The 18,651-nt window shown below is 36.3% G+C and overlaps 1 protein-coding gene across 6 annotated transcripts in view; it reads right to left on the reverse strand.

Moving 5' to 3' along the window:
* ATP8B4 (ATPase phospholipid transporting 8B4 (putative)) overlaps positions 1 to 18,651 on the reverse strand; it is a 384,379-nt gene that overhangs the window by 39,781 nt on the left and 325,947 nt on the right. For all 6 annotated transcript variants that reach the window (XM_056810175.1, XM_056810180.1, XM_056810178.1 and 3 more), the window contains 2 exons: positions 14,802 to 14,985; positions 13,457 to 13,680 (listed from right to left, as the gene is read on the reverse strand). In XM_056810175.1, the coding sequence (XP_056666153.1) occupies positions 13,457 to 13,680; positions 14,802 to 14,985 (408 nt within the window). The remainder of the gene's footprint in view (positions 1 to 13,456; positions 13,681 to 14,801; positions 14,986 to 18,651) is intronic.

Below are 18,651 nucleotides of genomic sequence, written 5' to 3' on the forward strand. Positions count from 1 at the left end.
TGTCTTCTTAAAACTTGTTGGAGCCAAGTCTCTCTTATTTGCATTTCCAGAGACTTACATGTTCTTCATTTTTGCAGCTTTTCAGGTCAAAGAGGGAGAAACGCAAGGGAGTAGAACAAGGCAGCTGGCTGATGCCACTGGTGTGCATGAAAATATGATTTTCTTTTTTTCCTAATTGAAAAAGGTTTCCTCACCCATGTCAGCCTGCATTTAAAAGTTTCCTTCATTCCTATTCTTGCAAATAATTGATCTCCTTTTATTAACTATTTCCTATGAAATAATAGCTAGCTTTTATTATGGTCTAAAATAAAAATATGAATAGAAATAAAGTAAAATAAAATAAATAATAGCTAATGTTTATTACGGTAGTACAGTGGATAGAGTGTCAGAATTGGCCAGGAAGACTCATCTTCCTAAGTTCAAATATAGTCTCCAATGCTTATTAGCTATATGACCTTAAACAAGTCACTTAACCCTATTTACCTCAATTCCTCATCTGTGAAATTATCTGGAGAAGGGAATGGTAAACCAACCACTTTAGTGTCTCTGCCAAGAAAACCCTAGATGGGATCATGAAGAGTCAGATATAACTGAACTGACTAAACAACAAAAAGTTTAAAATATAGCATTTTAAGGTCTACAAAACAAATCACTGTTATTTCATTTGCCCCTTACATCAACCCTTTGAAATAGGAACTCTTATTATCACCATTTTACAGATGAAGAAACTGAGGGTAAGAAAATATAAATGACCTGCCCAGGGTCACACAGTTAATGAACATCAGAGGCAAGAGTTAAATGCCAGTCTTGCTCATTCTCATGCCAGCACTCTATCCAAGAACTACATTTAATGAAATCGAATTTTAAAAATTCATTTAAATGGAATATTCTGTGATTTCTAAAAAGATAACAAAATAGTATGGTTTCTCTCCAGAGGCCCTTGGTATCTCTTTCCTACTCAGATGCTTGGATGAAATAATAGGCCAGGGAGAATGTCCACTGTATCCCTAGTTTTGCTCTGTGATTTAGAGGAAAGCTATATCAGAGCAACTTCTTTTCTTAGGAAACATGTGTCATTTAGGGAAAGCACATTGTGGAATAAAGATGAGGTGCTCAGCTACACCACATCTGTTATTTATTTGTGTAATTAGCAGTAATACACTAGCAAAATCCAGGAGGAATGGTCCAGAGTTTAACAGAGAGCTCTCTTCTTCCTGGGCTTTCTGCAAACCACATCTGTAAGGAAACCTGGAGATCAATGAGCCCAGGGTGGGACTGGATTACAGGTAACCCAAATCAATGAAGTCATCAAAGCCTTGAGATTAGTCTCACTATTTCATGTCACTTTCCAAACTTTTCATTGTGATTTTTCTTATATTGTTTGACATGACCAAAGTTTTTATGCCTTGACAAGATAATTGTTTCCATATCAGAGCAAGATAAAAAACACACACACACGCACACACAGACAGCCCTGTATCTCATTGACAATGATAAATTGTCATCAGATAATCTCATTTCAAAAGTACACAGTGCCAGTAGTTGCATAGTTTCATACATAAATTTCCTAAATAAGGTCTCAACCAATTTCTTGGCACAATCCTTGTGGGGACAGCTCATCTTTATTAAGAAGCTGGAGGGCACAGGGTGCTTTTAAAATAAATCAAACCCATAAATAGTGAACAAGAGTCCACGGTGGACTTTGTCAGAATCATGGGAGGCTGCAACAATCCATCAGAGTGAGGCGTGCACCTTAAAAGGATCCGTGGTTCAGTCTAGAGACTTATCTGACATTTATCCAAACCCCTCTGGTCTGGAAATCTGGCTGGAAATCTCATGAGGTCAGATTATATTTTACTTTGTCTCATCAATGGGAGTGTGGTTGGAGTGTTTGAGGGCAGAAATTGGCCCCAAGTTTCCAGATACTACAAGGTTGCTTATGCAAAGCCAAGCCTGAGCTTTATTAATGCCCAAACTATGGGGGAGACAGACCCCAAGGGCATCAATCCTCTGTAGGACATTTCCTTCCCTTTCCACAGACATATCATAATAGTTTTCCCCAGACATTGCTATTTTTGATTCCATGTTAAAAAAAAAAAGCAAACAAAAACTCAAGGGGTGGGGAAGCAAAAAACATGTTGACATTATATTTTCCATTTTTCGGCTTCATCAAGAGTTGTGGCAACTTAGCATGGTGTATTGGAAAGAGCATTAGAGTAAGAGTCAAGAGTCTCAGTTTCTACTCCCATCTCCTACCAGCAACAAGTTCTATGATCTTGCATCATAGAAGATGCTTTCTTATAGATGCATGTAGAAGATCATGAAGTCAGAGCCAATAGGGACCTTAGAGGCCATTAAATCCAGTCTTATCATTTTATTGAGGAAAAAATTTAGGAGAGAAAGTTAAGAGATTTGCCCAAGGTCACATAAGAAGGATCTGAGGCTAGATTTGAACTTGTATCTTCCTGACTACAAGTCCAGTGCTCTACTCATTAAAATACTGCCTCTCTATTAACCAGTTTCCACATCTGTAAAATGAAGGGAATGGGTGGAGGGCATTTTAAATCATCTCAAAAGATTTTATGATTCTAAGCCAGTAGGACTTGTTGGTCATTGGTCCTGGATCTTCTCTACCTCTACTTGGCAAGAATGCTAAACAGAAAGTCTTCTGTAGATTCTTCCCCTTTCCCCTTCATACCTCTGAAAGTAAGTCATATCTACAAAATGATGCCCCATAAGTCAATTACTTGATGCCCACAGCCCATAAAGCATTGGCATGCCCTGAATTCTAGTTGCCTTGCTCCAGGAAACAGACAGCAGCCCCACTCCAAGGACCATCTCAGAGCCTTGCATGCCACAATCACCCAAGCACATTTCAGGAATTCACATCTGTAGCAGCCCACCTACAAGGCCAGGCTCTTGGCTGGGATGTTCTGGAGCCCAGCATCAAAGAACAATGGCTGGTGATCAAATTCAACAGGACCAGAGAGGGAGTCCAAGGTAGTAAAGAAATACCACATGCCACTTTGTTAAGTAATTAAACTGCTTTTTTTAAAGTCAACATTGTCTTTTTTTTTAAGCCCATTCTGTTTACATTTGCTCCAATGTTTGAGCAGCAATGTGGGTTACCTCAAAGCAATTTGTTGAGAGGCACACGAAAGAAATATTTACTGTAGGTGTTTATGAATCATGGTGGGTTTTTGTAGGTTTGGTCTATTGTTCTATAACAGACTCTGCCAGATGGCTATTCCAATCATAAGCTCACTTCAGAAAAGGAAACTAGAGCTGGAAAACAAGAGAATGGGGTAATCATGGCATAGCTCGATATCCCTTGACATTCTCAGGCTAGACCCATGGATTTCCAACTGTGCTCTATTCTCAGATTGCATGTGTGAGACTTGTTCCTCTCAGGATCAGACAGCAAAAGTGACTGGGAATTGGAACTGTGACTACCCAAGGAGGGCCTCTAAACAGATGCTTATTATTACCCAATCTGCCAGAGCTTACAATTTTTGTTACAACTAGCTAGCTCCATCTTGTCATGGGGCTTTCAACTCTACTGAAGAAACTTGGTAGAGGAATGGTATAAGGTAGAGAAAAGGGATGAGGCTGAACATTTGCAGAGATGATAAGTACATAAACTGCTGACATTAACTGGATGGGAAGAAAGTAATGCTCTGTTGAGCTCAAGGGATCTCAGATGCCTAGGTCCTGAGCATTTTTCTATGTTCCCCAAAGCTACTAAAATTAATTTAGTTTCATTTGAAGGAAAATTGGTACTATGAAAACATCTATCAAAAACTGATTCCATCTTTTATCTGTTTTTCCCATTCACCCTTTTCTCTTTTTCCCCATTTCCCTTCTTTCACCTTTCCTAGTGATAATGACAAAGAAAGGAAACCAAAAGATTTTTCAGTCCAGACTGTTGCAAACCAGCATTCAGTAATGTAAATCAGGAAGTAAATGAAGGAGACAACAAATCACTGATGAGCCTTGTTTTTCCTTCCTTCATCATTTACTTCCTCCCACCATCTGTTAAGCAGAGAAGGGACAATCAAACCTCTGACAATAGTCTAACATCTTTTTCCTTGCATGAACAAAGGTCCTGCTACTACTCCTTGGTAATCTTTGTGGCAAGTGTAAGGGCTACTGTATTCCACTTATACAACAGAGGAGAGGTGGGACAAGTTGTTCAACTGACCCTGAAGGGAGTTATTTCCATCCAACTGGGGCAGTTGGGTGTGGACTCCCCACTAATGGCTAAAATCTGAACATATTTTACTAAATTTATAACACATTCTCTTTAATGGTCCTACTAGCATAGTGATATACCTTCTAAAAGCCTGGAAATTAAGAGTAAAGAACCAATATTCATTTAATCAAAATGCCTGATCACAAAAATATTATTTCTCTTGGCCAGAATAGTTTACTTAAACAAGAATTACAATCAGTGCCATATGACTTTAAGTATAAGGGTTATATAAAACGATAAGATTTAGAGAAAAGACCTCAGGGAAACATAAAGTCCAATCTCTCTCATTTTGCACTTGAGGATACTGAAGCCCAGAGAACTTAAGTGACTTGCCAAAGGTCATAAATGAGTCAGGTCATGAGCCCAGGTCTTCAATTTGTATAGTCAGTGAGCTTTGTCTTGTACTATGTTGCCCTCTACCCTCATAAGTCCTTTTTTAATAAGGGATGTAGAAGACACCTTGGATTAGAAAGACAAGAGTTAACCTAGCTTCTAGTTCCAGTTCTGATATTCATTAACTGTGTGATTCTGAACAAGTTACAAGAAGTTAACTCTCTAGGACTGTTTTCTTACTCATAAAATTATGATATCGCAATAGATAATCTCTAAGGTTCCTTCCAGCTCTAATATCCCATAATTATAATAGGATCATAGACATTTTAAAAAGTTTCACAAAATTTCACATTTAGGGGACTGCCAAATCAATTAAAATCATTAAGAGATGATTAAATTCCTTTCCAACACCAAACAAATGTGGTGGCACCATTTTACAAAGTGGTCATCTAAAGGTTTGGCAGAACATTGGAAAAGATTCTACCAACTGATTTTTATGGCATCTACATACCATTTTCCATTGTTTAAACCCCTAAATAGACCATGTATATAGCAAATATACATACCAAAAAATAGCAAAACCATATTTGAAAGCAAATAACCAAAAGTCAACAGACATGAAAAGCAATGCCTTAATGCCCAAACTAGTTCTTTCCCCTGTCTCTACAAATGTATGTTTCAGCTGTCCTGAGAAATTTCTGAACTAAAACATCCTAATTGACTATTAGTCACATTCCTAGACTGCTTTATCTTTGGCACCTTCACCAGTTCCATGAAGAGAAACAATATAGCAGCAATAAAACATTTGGGGTCAGACATCTGTAAATGTTTGTCTTATGTAGATACAGCCAAAGTGTTGGAAGATTTACAAAGAAGTGAAACAATTAGATCTTCTGACCACATACACATAGTACAGTTTGGAGAGGTGTCCATCTCTAGTGGAAAAGAGGAACTTAAAACTTAACTTAAAACTTAAACAAAGGAACAATCAGCCAAATAATCTCACACACACGATAATTCTTTTGAAACAATGAGACCAAAACTTCAGGTCATCTATGTTATTATCTTTGTAGTCAAATCAACAACATTTAACTAAGCACCTTCTAGATGCCAGGCACTAGGCTAAGTGCTATTAATACAAACGAAATCATCTGTTCTCAAGGAGTTTCCAATTCAATGGAGGATTGAATTTTCAAAGATTTATAATTTCATTAGTTTAGATATTCTGTCTAAAAAACAAATGGCAACTCTTCAACTTTAGTACAGTTTTTTGAGTTAGTTAGGCTGAAAATATTCATAAACCTGTAGCTAAAATTCTAGTGATGAACATCTCTGCACTAAGCTTGGTTGATCCTACAGAGGCTTTACCTGAAGAGTTTCAAACTGTTAAAATCTACCATGAGAAAGTCACCTAATGTCTTGCTGTCCCCTCCGCATGATACTTTAGAACTGGAGACTGGGAAAAGGAAGAGGGTCTCCATCCTACACCTTAGGTTCTCAAGGTCAAAATTATTTACATTCCTAATATTATTTAATTTTTAAATATATCAATAGATGTTGTATACAAATAAAACCTCTTGGGTAGAGGGGAGTTCCTCAATAATTTTTGAGAGTGTAAAGGAATCTTGAGACCAAAAATTCTGAGATCTATTGCTATGTTAGAGGTTAAGTTATCAATCAACCCCATGGGGGAATTTAGTTGTTGTTAAGTCATGTCTGACTCTTTGTGATCCCACAGATGATAATCATCATTTGAGTTTTCTTGGCAAGGATACTGGAGTGCTTTGCCTTTTCCTTCTACCTTGGATCCAGTGGATCTTTTTGTGGGTAGAAGAAACATTTAAATGAAGGTCTTCTTGACTCTGAGGTTATCCTCTATCTACAATATTATGCTGCCTCTTAATAAATAATTGCTAAATTAAAAGAAAAATTACACACACATATCTCTCAATAATCCAATTTTAACAAATCATGAGTTAGTACAAATTGGAATTAAACTTCAGAGTTATTCAATTGTGAGTCCAATAAGGTTATCCTTTAAGATATAGTAGACTTATGTTCAAAATATTTTATGTGAAATGTTCAACACTCAGAGCATATATACTAGTGGCACTTTTAACTTACAATAATGTTTAAATTTAAGGAAAACCATCCTAATTTTTTAAAATAAAGGCTTCTTTTATTTTTGCAATTTTGATAAATTAAAAATTAAATTTAAATTTAAATACTCACTTCCATGATGTATGTGTGTGTGTGTGTTTTAAAGATTAGTCAGTCTATTCATGATTATACAAAATCATTAGGAAACAGAAGATACCAATTATATTGGTGGTAACTGCTAGGGTTTCTGCCCATGCTATCTCCACTCTTCAGATATGAGCCTCACATCCCATCTTATTCACTCTAATCCACTATGATCCACAGTGTTACAAAGGACATACGAAAGACACTGGTAGGAAAGCCACCAATGAAACACAATCAGGCTGAACAAAGGTTAAAGAGCCATCTGGGGCATGGAAGAGGCTAGAAAAAGTAAAAGTAATGCCCGATGCTGCTGTTAGATACATACATCACAAGCCAGGAGAAGTGGAAGGATTTTAAACCTTCAAGTTGGGAAATACCTTAAAGTTTGGAAGACAGCTTTAGTTTTAGAAAGTCAGAAAGGCCAATCTCTGGGACTTAGGGGCAAATCAGGAAGATTCATCTTCCAGAATTTAAATCTGGCCTCAGACACTTACTAACTCTGGGATCCTGGGCAAGTTACTCAATTCTGCTTCAGGTTCCTCATCTGTAAAATGAGCTGGAAAAAGAAATTGCAAGCCATTCCAGTATCTTTGTCAAGAAAACCTCAAATGTGGTCATGAAGAGTCAGACAAAAGGACCAAGATGGAGCCAAGAAGAATTAGGGTTCTTTTTAAAAACTCTTCTAAGGCAGAAGAGAGGTAAGAACTAGGCAATGGGGCCAAGTGACTTGCCCAGGGTCACACAGCTAGGAAGTATCTGAGGCCAGATTTGAATCCAGGACCCCCTGTCTCTAGGCCTGGCTCTCTATCCACTGAGCCACCTACCTGTACCCACTGCCTCCAAGAGAGTTCTTCTTAAAGCTAACCCTAAGCTCATAGAAGAGATGTAAAGTGGGCTTTGATGCTTCCCTCCAAATTATTTAACCTAGTTCACCAGGATAGGAAAGGAAATAAAATTTCTGGCTAAATGGCATATCTAGGGATGAAACTGTGAGTTGTGCTTAGACTCCTGATAAAAACCTGAGAAATAGGGGTTGGAGAAAGGTAAGAGAATTTATAGACTTAATAATGTATGCACCATGCCCACTTCTATGGCTATATCGCAACAATAAAACTTCTACCTCATTCAGAGAGGCAAAAAAAGTCTTAGAATCTCCTGCCTAAATTCCACCTTTACAAATTCATTCCTTTGATTTTAGCATTATTCTCTCCAGAAGTCTTCTTTTAAAACGAAAGACTGGAGAAAGTATAACTAATCATTAAAAAAAAAGATGCAATGACAATGCAAAAACAAAAACAGTAATCATAATAAAAGAAAATGCTGTATAATTATAATGATCATGAAGAGTTGACAAAGTGGAACTCTCTCCCTTATTTGCATAGGCCAGATTTCTGAGGATATCAGATTGTATGACTATCAGACATAGATGGCTGGTTTTGCTGTATTACTTTTTTTTTTCCTCTTTTAAAAAAAGTCTTTATTATGAGGGATGGCTCACTGGAAAGGGCAAGAGGAGAGGTATATTCTGGACAGAAAATGATATAAAAACAAAAGATATTAATAAAATTGAGTTAAAAAATACAAAAACTTCTGAGAATCAATAACATTTTGGTAGAAATTATTTTATCAGATCACTGAAAAGGGGGGTGGTGTTTTGGTACAAAATTAGGAGATGGGAAATTGTGGAAGACCGCCTGAATGACAAAAAGCTTGGAGTACTAGACAAAGTTCTAGATTTTGAGTCAGCAGACCTGATTTTGCATCCTGGCTCTGCTATTGTGTGGTGAGGTGTAAGTCACCAACATCTCTGGGCTTCAGTTGCCACATCTCGATAATAAGAGCATTAGCCTAGATGATGTCACATTCCCCGCTTGCACTAAGGCTAGCATTTCTTCTAGTTCACGGTTTGGTTTAGAGATGGCACTGATCATGGTATGCTTGGCTTTATATGTCACATAGCACCGTGTATAAATCACTAACAGCCCATCAGAAATCTGTGCCCACATAGAATGCCAAATGGGGGGGGGGTGGAGCTGGCACTGGGAGGGGTCAACCTGTACCTCTGCCAGTTAACAGGGATTTTCCAGGTTCATTTTTTACTCCACCCTATGTGACATAAAAACCTCATGTACCCCAGACTAGCATAGGATGGAACTTAGTCTCTCAGAGAAACCCCTAAATAAACAGGATTTGGACAGCTATGAATTGAATGGGTCAAATTTTGATACTTTTCCATGTTAAAGTACAGAAAAAGTACAACTCAAAACTCATGAGCACACAAATGTTCCACTTCTCTCTACTCCCACTCTTAAAAAGGAGATCTTGATTGTGAATTTGTGAATGGGAACTTGAGAAATATCAACAGGATCAATTCTTGTATCAACCAGAATCTGAAAACAAGATTTTATTCTCTCTTCTCCTACCTGCAAAGAGCTCTAATGAGAGGGGACTAATATGGGCATAATCTATTTTTTTAGTTTTCTCTAGATTACTTTGGTTTTAAGGGGAAAAGGTCAAGGACATGCAGGTCTTTCTCACTTTTAGAATACTCAATTAAAAAAAAAAACATTTGAACCTTATAAAAAGAATAAACTAGAGGGTTGTTATTCTCCTTACAAAAGATCTCACAGGATTCTTTTGCATATCAAGCTCTCTTAGTACATTTAAAATATTATTAGATTTAATAAAATTTAGCAAAATGTACATAACGAAATCCAGGGTTAGACTGGAGTCAGCTCTTTTCAATGTGAGCCTATATACCTTGGAAATCAGGAAGTGCTACAAATGAGGATATTTTGTTTTAAGTGTATACATTTAGGAAAGCATTGAAGAAAATGTTAGCAACATAGATTAAACTTAAAAGTATGTCATAAAAAATAACAAAAAGTTATAAGCTCCTTGTTTTTTTTTTGAAGAGTCCATCATTTAACATTAACTCACACACTCCTGGATCAGAGAAGCACATTGGTGCAATAGAAAGATGACTGAATTTGAAGTCAAAGGACATGGTTTCAAAATCTCTCTCTGTAGTTTACCATCTACATGACTTCAATTACTTAATTTCTCTGAGTCTCAGTTTCTTCAGTTGTTAGATGAAGAAGCTGAACTAGATGATCCCTAAGGAACCTTTTATCTCTAAAAGAAAAATGCTTGTCATGGATAGTAATGTCTTAAATAAAGCTCAAATACAAGCAAAATCCATAGCAGGGGAAATTGATTAGAAAAATACTTAATATGCATTGTTTATACTTCTATTTGTGAAAGCTGATTATTTGTTGCTTTAAGGTGTTTGGCTGTAATTTTATTAAGATGTTTCCATAATGCTTCAGTCCTAAAACGGATTTTTGATCTTGTCAATGGGGGTATTTACTTAATAACACCACCTTATTTCTCATCCTTTGTGGTGCTTGCCATCATTCTCCCATGGATTTTCCCAAAGGATCTACCATGTTAGAAGTCTTCCTCTATATTCTTATATATTTCCTCAGCACTAGTCAAGAACTTGGTCTCTATCTGTTATTCCCTCCCTCTCACTCCATGACTCCCTTCTTCCATATCTGGTCATAAGTCCCCTCATTTCTTTAATGCACATCATCTTCTGCAATATGCTATAGACTAATTATGCCCAACAGGGATCTCTCCATTGTGCATGAAGGAAAATGGGATATAGTAGATAGAATTATGAAGACAAGGACTTTAAACCCACTTTAGAAGTTGTATAGCCTGGGCAAATCATTTAATCTTCTCTGAGGCTCATTTTTTTCATCTGTAGAATAAGAACATTAATATCTTGGTACAATGGGAAGCCTGCTGACTGGAGTCAAGAGTTGTTGGGTTTGAAATCTGCTTTGGCACTTTCTATTTATATGGCCTTGGCTTAATTAGGTCTCGTGCTAAGTTTTCTATGGATTTATTTTCATTTATATTTGCTTTTCGTTATTTAATATGGAGGTCTTGCTTCTTCTGTCATATTCCTCTATAGTCTTTTACAAGCACATTTGACTTCTATGTTGGTAATGTCCTTGGCTGCTATGTCTCTATCTTTGGCAAAAAATCAAGTATTTGCCAGCTAAGCAAGCACCTTGGCAGCTCCTTTACATAAGTTAAAGTTTTGCACAAGATGGTGATTATTTTGATTTCCCACTTTTTATTCTCCTCAGCTCAATTGAGTGGGTTAGAATGAGGTGGTTGCATATTATATTTGTTTTATTTCAATTTGATATTAATGTTGACTTTCGATCTAACTAGTCAGTGGTCTAATTGCACCAAAAATTTGATTCTGGTGTGTGTGTCTGTGTGTGTGTGTATGTGTGCATATATGTGTGTGTGTATATCATCAGTAACCAGTTCTTTCATGTCTGCTGTCAAAGTAAACTTCATTGTATGCTGTTAGGTTCTCTTCTGGAAGAAAGTAATAATGATAAAAATGATTTTTTTAAAAAGCATAAGGTTTCTGACCTATTCCTCAAATCTCAGTCATATTTTTCAATGTGTTTTTCAATATCCTCCTCTGGGACTACCTTGGCACTGAAATAACCAAGTATCAAAATAAATGTCAACTGGGATTGGAAAATTTTGGCAAATTAGACTTTCTCTGCCTTTTCATCCTCACAGTTGTTAGTATATAAATTATTATCTTCATGTTATTTATTCTCTTCACAAGCACTGAAAGACATTATGACCAAGTGTCCTATGAAAATGACATTTCTTATTGACTTGGGTATGTGACCTAACTCCCTTAGCTTCCTTATTTGCTTATCTAAGGAAAAGATGAGCCATCCTTTCATTTAATCGCAATTTCCTTTTGTCTTATGTTTTCATTTATCATGGAAAAAATCAAGATTGACATGGATAGTTATCATTATAGAAAAATGTTTTATTGTGTTGGGTTTTTTTTTCCAGTTTCACTGATATACTTGAATTTCAGGTCTCATTTTCACAGTAAGGATTCAGAGGCAAAATTCTTCTATACTGATACTTGTAGCTCATGATATGATATCTTCCTTAATCTAATGAGTTTTTATTTATAATAAGCACTGATAAATGAATTTATTGATTGCTCTTCCTTGATGAAGACATTAACCACAATTCAATTTTTAGAAGTAATATGAATATTATCACTTTTAAATTATAAAGATAGATAATTCATTAAAAGTTTATTACATTAAAAAAAAGTTTATTATATAACAGGGTCTATGCTAAGCACTGGAAATAGAAACATAAGTAAGGAAGATTATCCCTCCTCTTGAGAAACATACTCTAAAGAGGGAAGAGAATTCATAAAAGGTAACTGGAAAGAGAAAACAAGAATTGATATAAGCCTAAAGGCATGGGATGGGTATTTCTGCAAAAAAGAGGTTAAGGTTTGACTTCCCTTAAGTCTCCCTTAAAATGTTTCCTTCTGAAGGAAGTCTTTCACAGGCTTCAATTTATTAGATAGATAGATGGATAGATAGATAGGTAGATAGATAGATAGATAGACAGACAGACAGACAGACAAAAAGACAGAGATAGATAAATGGAGACAGACAGACAGATAGACAAATAAACGGAGACAGTCAGAGATAGGCAGATAGAAAGACAGATAGGTAGACAGATAGATAGATAGATAGATAGATAGATAGATAGATAGATAGATAGATAGACAGACAGACAGACAGACAGACAGACAGGTATATAGACAGGTATACAGATAGATAGACAGATAAATACACATATTAATTTATGTTTGTACATAATTGTTTTCATGTCGTTTTTTTCCCATTAGACTATGAGTATCTTGAGGGAGGGAACTTTTTTTTTTCACTTTCTTTGTATCCCTAGCACTCATCACAGTCCTGAACCAAATCAAAAGTTTAATAAATACTCGATGACTAAACTGGTAGGGGCAGAGTCCAAGGCTCTAGCAGGAAAGGGGACTGGGGAGGGAGATAGAAGGGAGTTATAATTGACAACATGAGTGAAGAAAACCTACTATGGAGATGACCAAAAACTGTATCAAGAATAATACTGATGGCTAAGTTTTAATGACCGAATCCCAGTCTCAAACACTCTTACTTTCCAGGCAATAAAACCTAAAATTGCTATTGGATACTGTGTTAGAACTCATGATTAGATTTTCTTTCAATGGTATTTAGACTATAGTACAAAAATCAAATTTTCCTCCCATCATATAACAAAGTAAGTTAGATTTTATTAATGAATAAGAAAGAAAAGGTACACTGTGGCTACCATTTACTTTAAGTGCCTATAAATCATTATATATCCCAAAGCATATTCTTTTATTTCTATGGACCTCAATTTCTCTCTATGTAAAAAGCAGTTGTAGCAAATGATCTCCACATTCCTTTCTGGTGTGAAGGTACCATGACTATATGATTCTTTGGGCAATACAAATAACAATTAAGTTAAACATATTTCTCTTATGTTCAGTGTTTGTCAATTATCAATTATCATTCCAAAAATTTACTGTTATTTTCACTCAGCACTTAAAATAATTTTTAGTAATAGATCCACAAAATTTTTTAAGTTTGAAAAACAGATCCTAGTAACTCAAAATAAAACACATGGAAGGGTTTTCTTCAGTTTAGGGATCTAGTCAAAGAAAGAAAAATACTTATTACCAACCTGTGCTGAGAAACCACAAAAGAATCCAAACCAGAAGTGCACAAGGGTGAAAGCAAAATTCTTGTAGAAGAAATAGCACAGAAATTTACACATGCGGAAATAGGACCACCTTCCATGAACCAGGAGGAGTCGCTGGAGATATCGAAATTGTGCAAAGGAGTAGTCACTGGCTAAAACTGCTTGCATTCCTTCCTGACCACTGATGCCAACTCCTATATGTGCACCTGTGAAGTGAAGAAGATAGAAATGAAGATCCAGAAATTTTGTAAAATGCTGATTTAACTCTTTTAGAAATGAATCAGTCAACAAGCACCACACAGTCAGCTTGGTGAGACAACTTTTAAAGACCTGAATGCATCACTTGAAGCAGCTCAATTTCATGGAGAGAATGCTGGGCTTTGAGTCTGGAAGACCTAGTTTCACATCCCATCTTTGACACTAAAAGCTATATCACCCAAGGTGAATTACATATGTTTCTAATATATTTCAAGCAACTTCCCATTCTATTAGCAATCATTGATTAAAAAAATGACAAAATTTTTAAAATACGTCAAAGCTAGTAGTAGATATAATAATAAAATAATCTATTTTATGGAGATTATATAATCATAATCATTTTATTAACAGAAAAAGTTGATTTTATGCATTTTTTAAAAGTTTGGTCTAGACTTAGTTATTTCCATCAGCAAAGGGAGACCCATAGTAAAGAAATCTCCCTCTTTGCCACATGCATATCATAAACTGTTTTGTGAATTAGTTTGAAAAAGTTACCTTGAATATTGAGGAGTTGATTGATTTTCTCAGGGTCCCAAAGCCAATACATGTAAGAGGTTGGGCTTAATGCCAAGTCTGCCTATCAGTACAAGACCCACTTTCTAACTACTATATCATATGGGCAGTGTATAATTAGAATTTTCTCCCTAGAGACTCTCTCTCCCAGAATCCCATTTATGTATTTATGCTAATGTACTAACATAGGGGAGATATAAGTTTTGTGTAGCTCTGCCCTCATTCTCTGCTCCCGGGAATGCAACTGTGGTGGTTCGGTGAGTGCCAGGCAGGAGAATTTTATTCACGTGGCTTTACTCAGACTTTTACTTTTGTTCTTGTATGTATTCCACTTCAAGTGATTACTAATAAATCTTATAAAATATAATGCTTGGAGTTATTGGATATTCATTTAAATTTTATAGCAAGCAGCCTTTATTTTATATAATTGGGTTAGTTTCCCTCTTCCATTAGATCATTTGATGGCTACACACACACACACACACACACACACACACACACACACACACATGTATATATATATATAAACTTACAGTCTTTATTTTATGCCCCTTACTTTTTATCATGCTGATATCATTGGCTCCATCTCCTATGGCCAAAGTGACTGCTTTCCTGTACTCTTTAACCAATTCCACCACTTGGGCTTTCTGAAGAGGAGTAACTCTGCAGCAAATCACAGTCTTACATATGCAGGCAATTTCTAGGAATTCACTCTGTAGATTAGCTTCAAGTGCATGGCCCTGTTAAGAAGAAGTTTTCAGAAAAGAATCATTTCATGATGTATTAGAGAGGCATAGATTCCAATCTCATTAAATTTGCATAGTTCAAACTAAGGAAGAAGGGCAACCACAATGGAGGTTAGAATCAGGATCCAAAAGAACTTGGCATTCTAGAATTCTGGCTATATCTAATAATGTGAAATTCAATAAATGTAAAGTCTTCCACTTGGGTTCAAAGAATCAGCTCCTCAAGTACAGAATAGGGAGGCATAGTTCTTTAGCTGTATTTCTGAAAAAAAGTCTAAGGGTTTCAGTCTACTGCAAATTTAGTATGAGTCAGTAGGTTGAAATGGCAGCCAAAAGAGCTAATGAAATCTAGTGCTACACTAAAAGAAGCATAACTTCCAAGAATAAAAAGGTCATAGTCTCTATTCAATCTGCCCTATTGACTGCATCCAGAATATTATGTTCCATTATAAGCACCACAGTTTAAGAAGGACATAGATGAGCTGGAGAGTATACAATGAAGGACAATCCAATCCAGATGGTGGAGAACCCTGAGTCTTTAACAAAAGAGGATAAGTTGAAGGAAATGGGGGTGTTGAACATGGGGAAGAAAAAAATCAATGTAGGGGAGGAGGGACATGATAGCTGTCTTCAAGTATTTTAAGGGCTGTCATCTGGAAAAGGAATTAGATTTACTCCATCTGGTCAGAGAGGGCAGAACTGAGAATAATGGATGGAAGCTGCAAAGAGGTCAATTTAGGCTGGATGTCAGGAAAATCTTCCTAATAATTAGAGCTACCCCAAAGTGGAATGTATTATCTCAGAACATAATGGATCGCTCTCATTGGAATCCTTCAAAAAGGAATGGAATCATCCTTTAGACCCCCAGCATCTTTTTTTATAAACCCTACCTTCCATCTTAGAATCAATACTGTCTATTGGTTCTAAGGCAGAAAAGTGATATGGGGTAGGCAATGGGAGTTAAGTGACTTGCCCAGGGTCACCCAGCTAGAAAGCATCTGAGGCCAGATTTGAACCTAGGACCTCCTGTCTCTAGGCTTGGCTCTCAATCCACTGAGCCACCCAGTTGCCCACCCCTCCTCACCCCCCACCAGGATCTTGATTCCCTGAAACTTCAGACCTCTGATCATTGAGTCCATAGCAGAAGCATATCAAGGACCATGAGAGATTAAGTGATTTACTAAAGGTAGTAGATACTAAAGTGAAGATTCTGACTTGGGTTTTCTGACTCTTTCATTACCTAGAGAGAGAAGTAGCATGGTCTATTAAAGAAGGCACTGGACTTGGAGGCAGGAAAACCTGGATTGAAATCCTTTCTCATCTACTTACTAGTTTTATAATCTTAGATAATTCACTTTGCTTCTATGGATCTCAGTTCATTAATTTGTAAAATGTGGAGCAGAATTTGATAGCCTGTGATGTCCTTTCTGGCTCTAAACCAATGATCCTCTAAATCCATACAAAATCCTTTAAGGACTTAACTAAAGAAAGATCATTTTCAGCTCAAACAAAATAATCTGATGGAATATGAATGCAAAGCTATAATCATAGAGATGAGTAATACAAATAATCCATGTCTGACTACTTTTCAAAGTACCATGAAGAGTAAATAAAAACTGGCCCTTTGATGGCCCTGATAAAGGGAAAACACTTGTTAAGAAACTATTCTAATACATGTCATTATCTTCTGTGCAAGGGCAGCTGGGTGGAACAATAGATAGAGCACTAGGTGTGGAATCAGAAAGATATGTTCATACATTTAAATCTGGCCCCAAAACAAGCTTTGTGACACTAGACAAATCACTTGACCCTGTTTGCCTCATCTGTAAAATGAAATGAAGAAGGACATGGAAAACCATTCCAGTTCTGCTACCAAGAAACTAAGGAGGAACCAGATGATAGGAATAAAAACTAAACTACTCCATCTGATCCCCCTCTCTGAGTAACCTTGATTTTCTGGAATTGCTGTATCTTATTCAGATGGCATTAGAGGCTTCTATAAAAGTCATATGCCATGGTGACAAGTAGGCAACCCAACTTCAATTTCTCAATGGCTATGACAGTGAAATGCCAAGTTCAGAAAATTTCTATTATGTTGAAACATCTTCAGGTAGGATTCTAGTAATAAGCTGTGTCTGCTCTCCAAGGACCAGATTAGCTAAGTGAATGACTCTAACAAGTAATGAATTCTCCAACCATGGTGAACAAGAAAGAAATACAAAATGGCCCTCGGTTCTAGAAGGTCCCATTACATATCTGTAGTGATGGTGGCAGACTAACAGAAAGGGGAGGGAACAGAAAGTGCTAAAAAAAGTTAATCACTCAGTTATTAGAATATTTATAAACTTTAACTTAATTGCTGATATTCTAAATGTGAGAGCCCCAGTACAACTAGAAGAACTGAACCATATCAGTGTTGAAATTTGTGCTATAAATCAAATCAGAAAATTGAAGAAACTAATGGCTCACAGGTTCTCCTTGGAGAGGAAATAATGGATTTTTTGTTTTATCTTGTGCCTAAAATCAAAAGAAACATCATTTCATGAATGGTCATCTTGCCTTTTATTGGTCATGGTAAACATGAGCAGAACAATCTTTATGAAGATCATTGAAGCTTAAGTACCAACACTTGTTTCAGGGGATGAACAGGTAAAGAATTTTTTTTTTAATTCAGTAAAGGTCCTTCCAACTAAATCATCTTTTCAGTTCATTCTTTCAACAAATATTTATTAAGTCCTGCTATGGAGTCAGCATTGGGCTAAGCATTGAGAATACAAATAGTCTTTACCCTAAAAGAGCTTACATTCTATAATTCTCAGAAACTTCAAAGCAAAGATGGGCATTAGATTATGAAAATATGGTATAATATTAAGAAATAAATAGGAGGGAGAAACTAGGTGGCTCAATGGATTGAGAGTCAGACCTAAAAATAGGTCTGAGGTCAAATCTACCCTCAGATATTTTCTAGCTGTGTGATTCTGGGCACTTCATTGATTCCCCATTGCCTAACCCATACCACTCTTCTGCCTTGGAACCAATATGCAATTAAAAAATTTTTAAATGATAGTATTCATGGAATACCTAGAAGTTTTATGTTTTAAAATAATGAATATTTTTAAAAAGAACTAGATACGCCAAGTATAAAGTCACACACAAAAGAGAAATTGGTAATATTTTATAAAGGAGAAACATAATTACTGTCATACAGAAAAGATGTCAGAAGGGAAGTTGAGAATGAGGGACGAGAATTTAATCTTTCATCTTGATACCAGGATTTAAGTAGTCGTCTGGTTACAGATTTATGTTTCTCTGGACTTCCTTACAAAGACTGAGAGGCGGCTGCAGTTCTGGTTAATAATGTGATTGACACTAGGCTGAGAAAGAATGTTATTAATAGGCACAGCACAAATAGGACCAGATTTGATGAAATGTTCCCAACTGCCCTTTAGATACAATATCCCATAATACAGTAAGGAGGTGGGAGGTCCGTCCTGTTGAGAATAGTAAAATCCACTGTGAAGAAGTTTCCATGTATAAGATAAAGACCAATGATTAGTGTGGGTGAGGAGTAAAGAGTGGAGAGGATTCCTTTACTCTAAAAATTCTCATCATCCTGCAATTTGCTATCAAGGCAGGTAGCTAAAGGGGAGCAATGGTGTG

The sequence above is a fragment of the Monodelphis domestica genome, chromosome 1 (assembly GCF_027887165.1).
Source record: "Monodelphis domestica isolate mMonDom1 chromosome 1, mMonDom1.pri, whole genome shotgun sequence".
Taxonomy (NCBI): Eukaryota; Metazoa; Chordata; class Mammalia; order Didelphimorphia; family Didelphidae; genus Monodelphis; species Monodelphis domestica.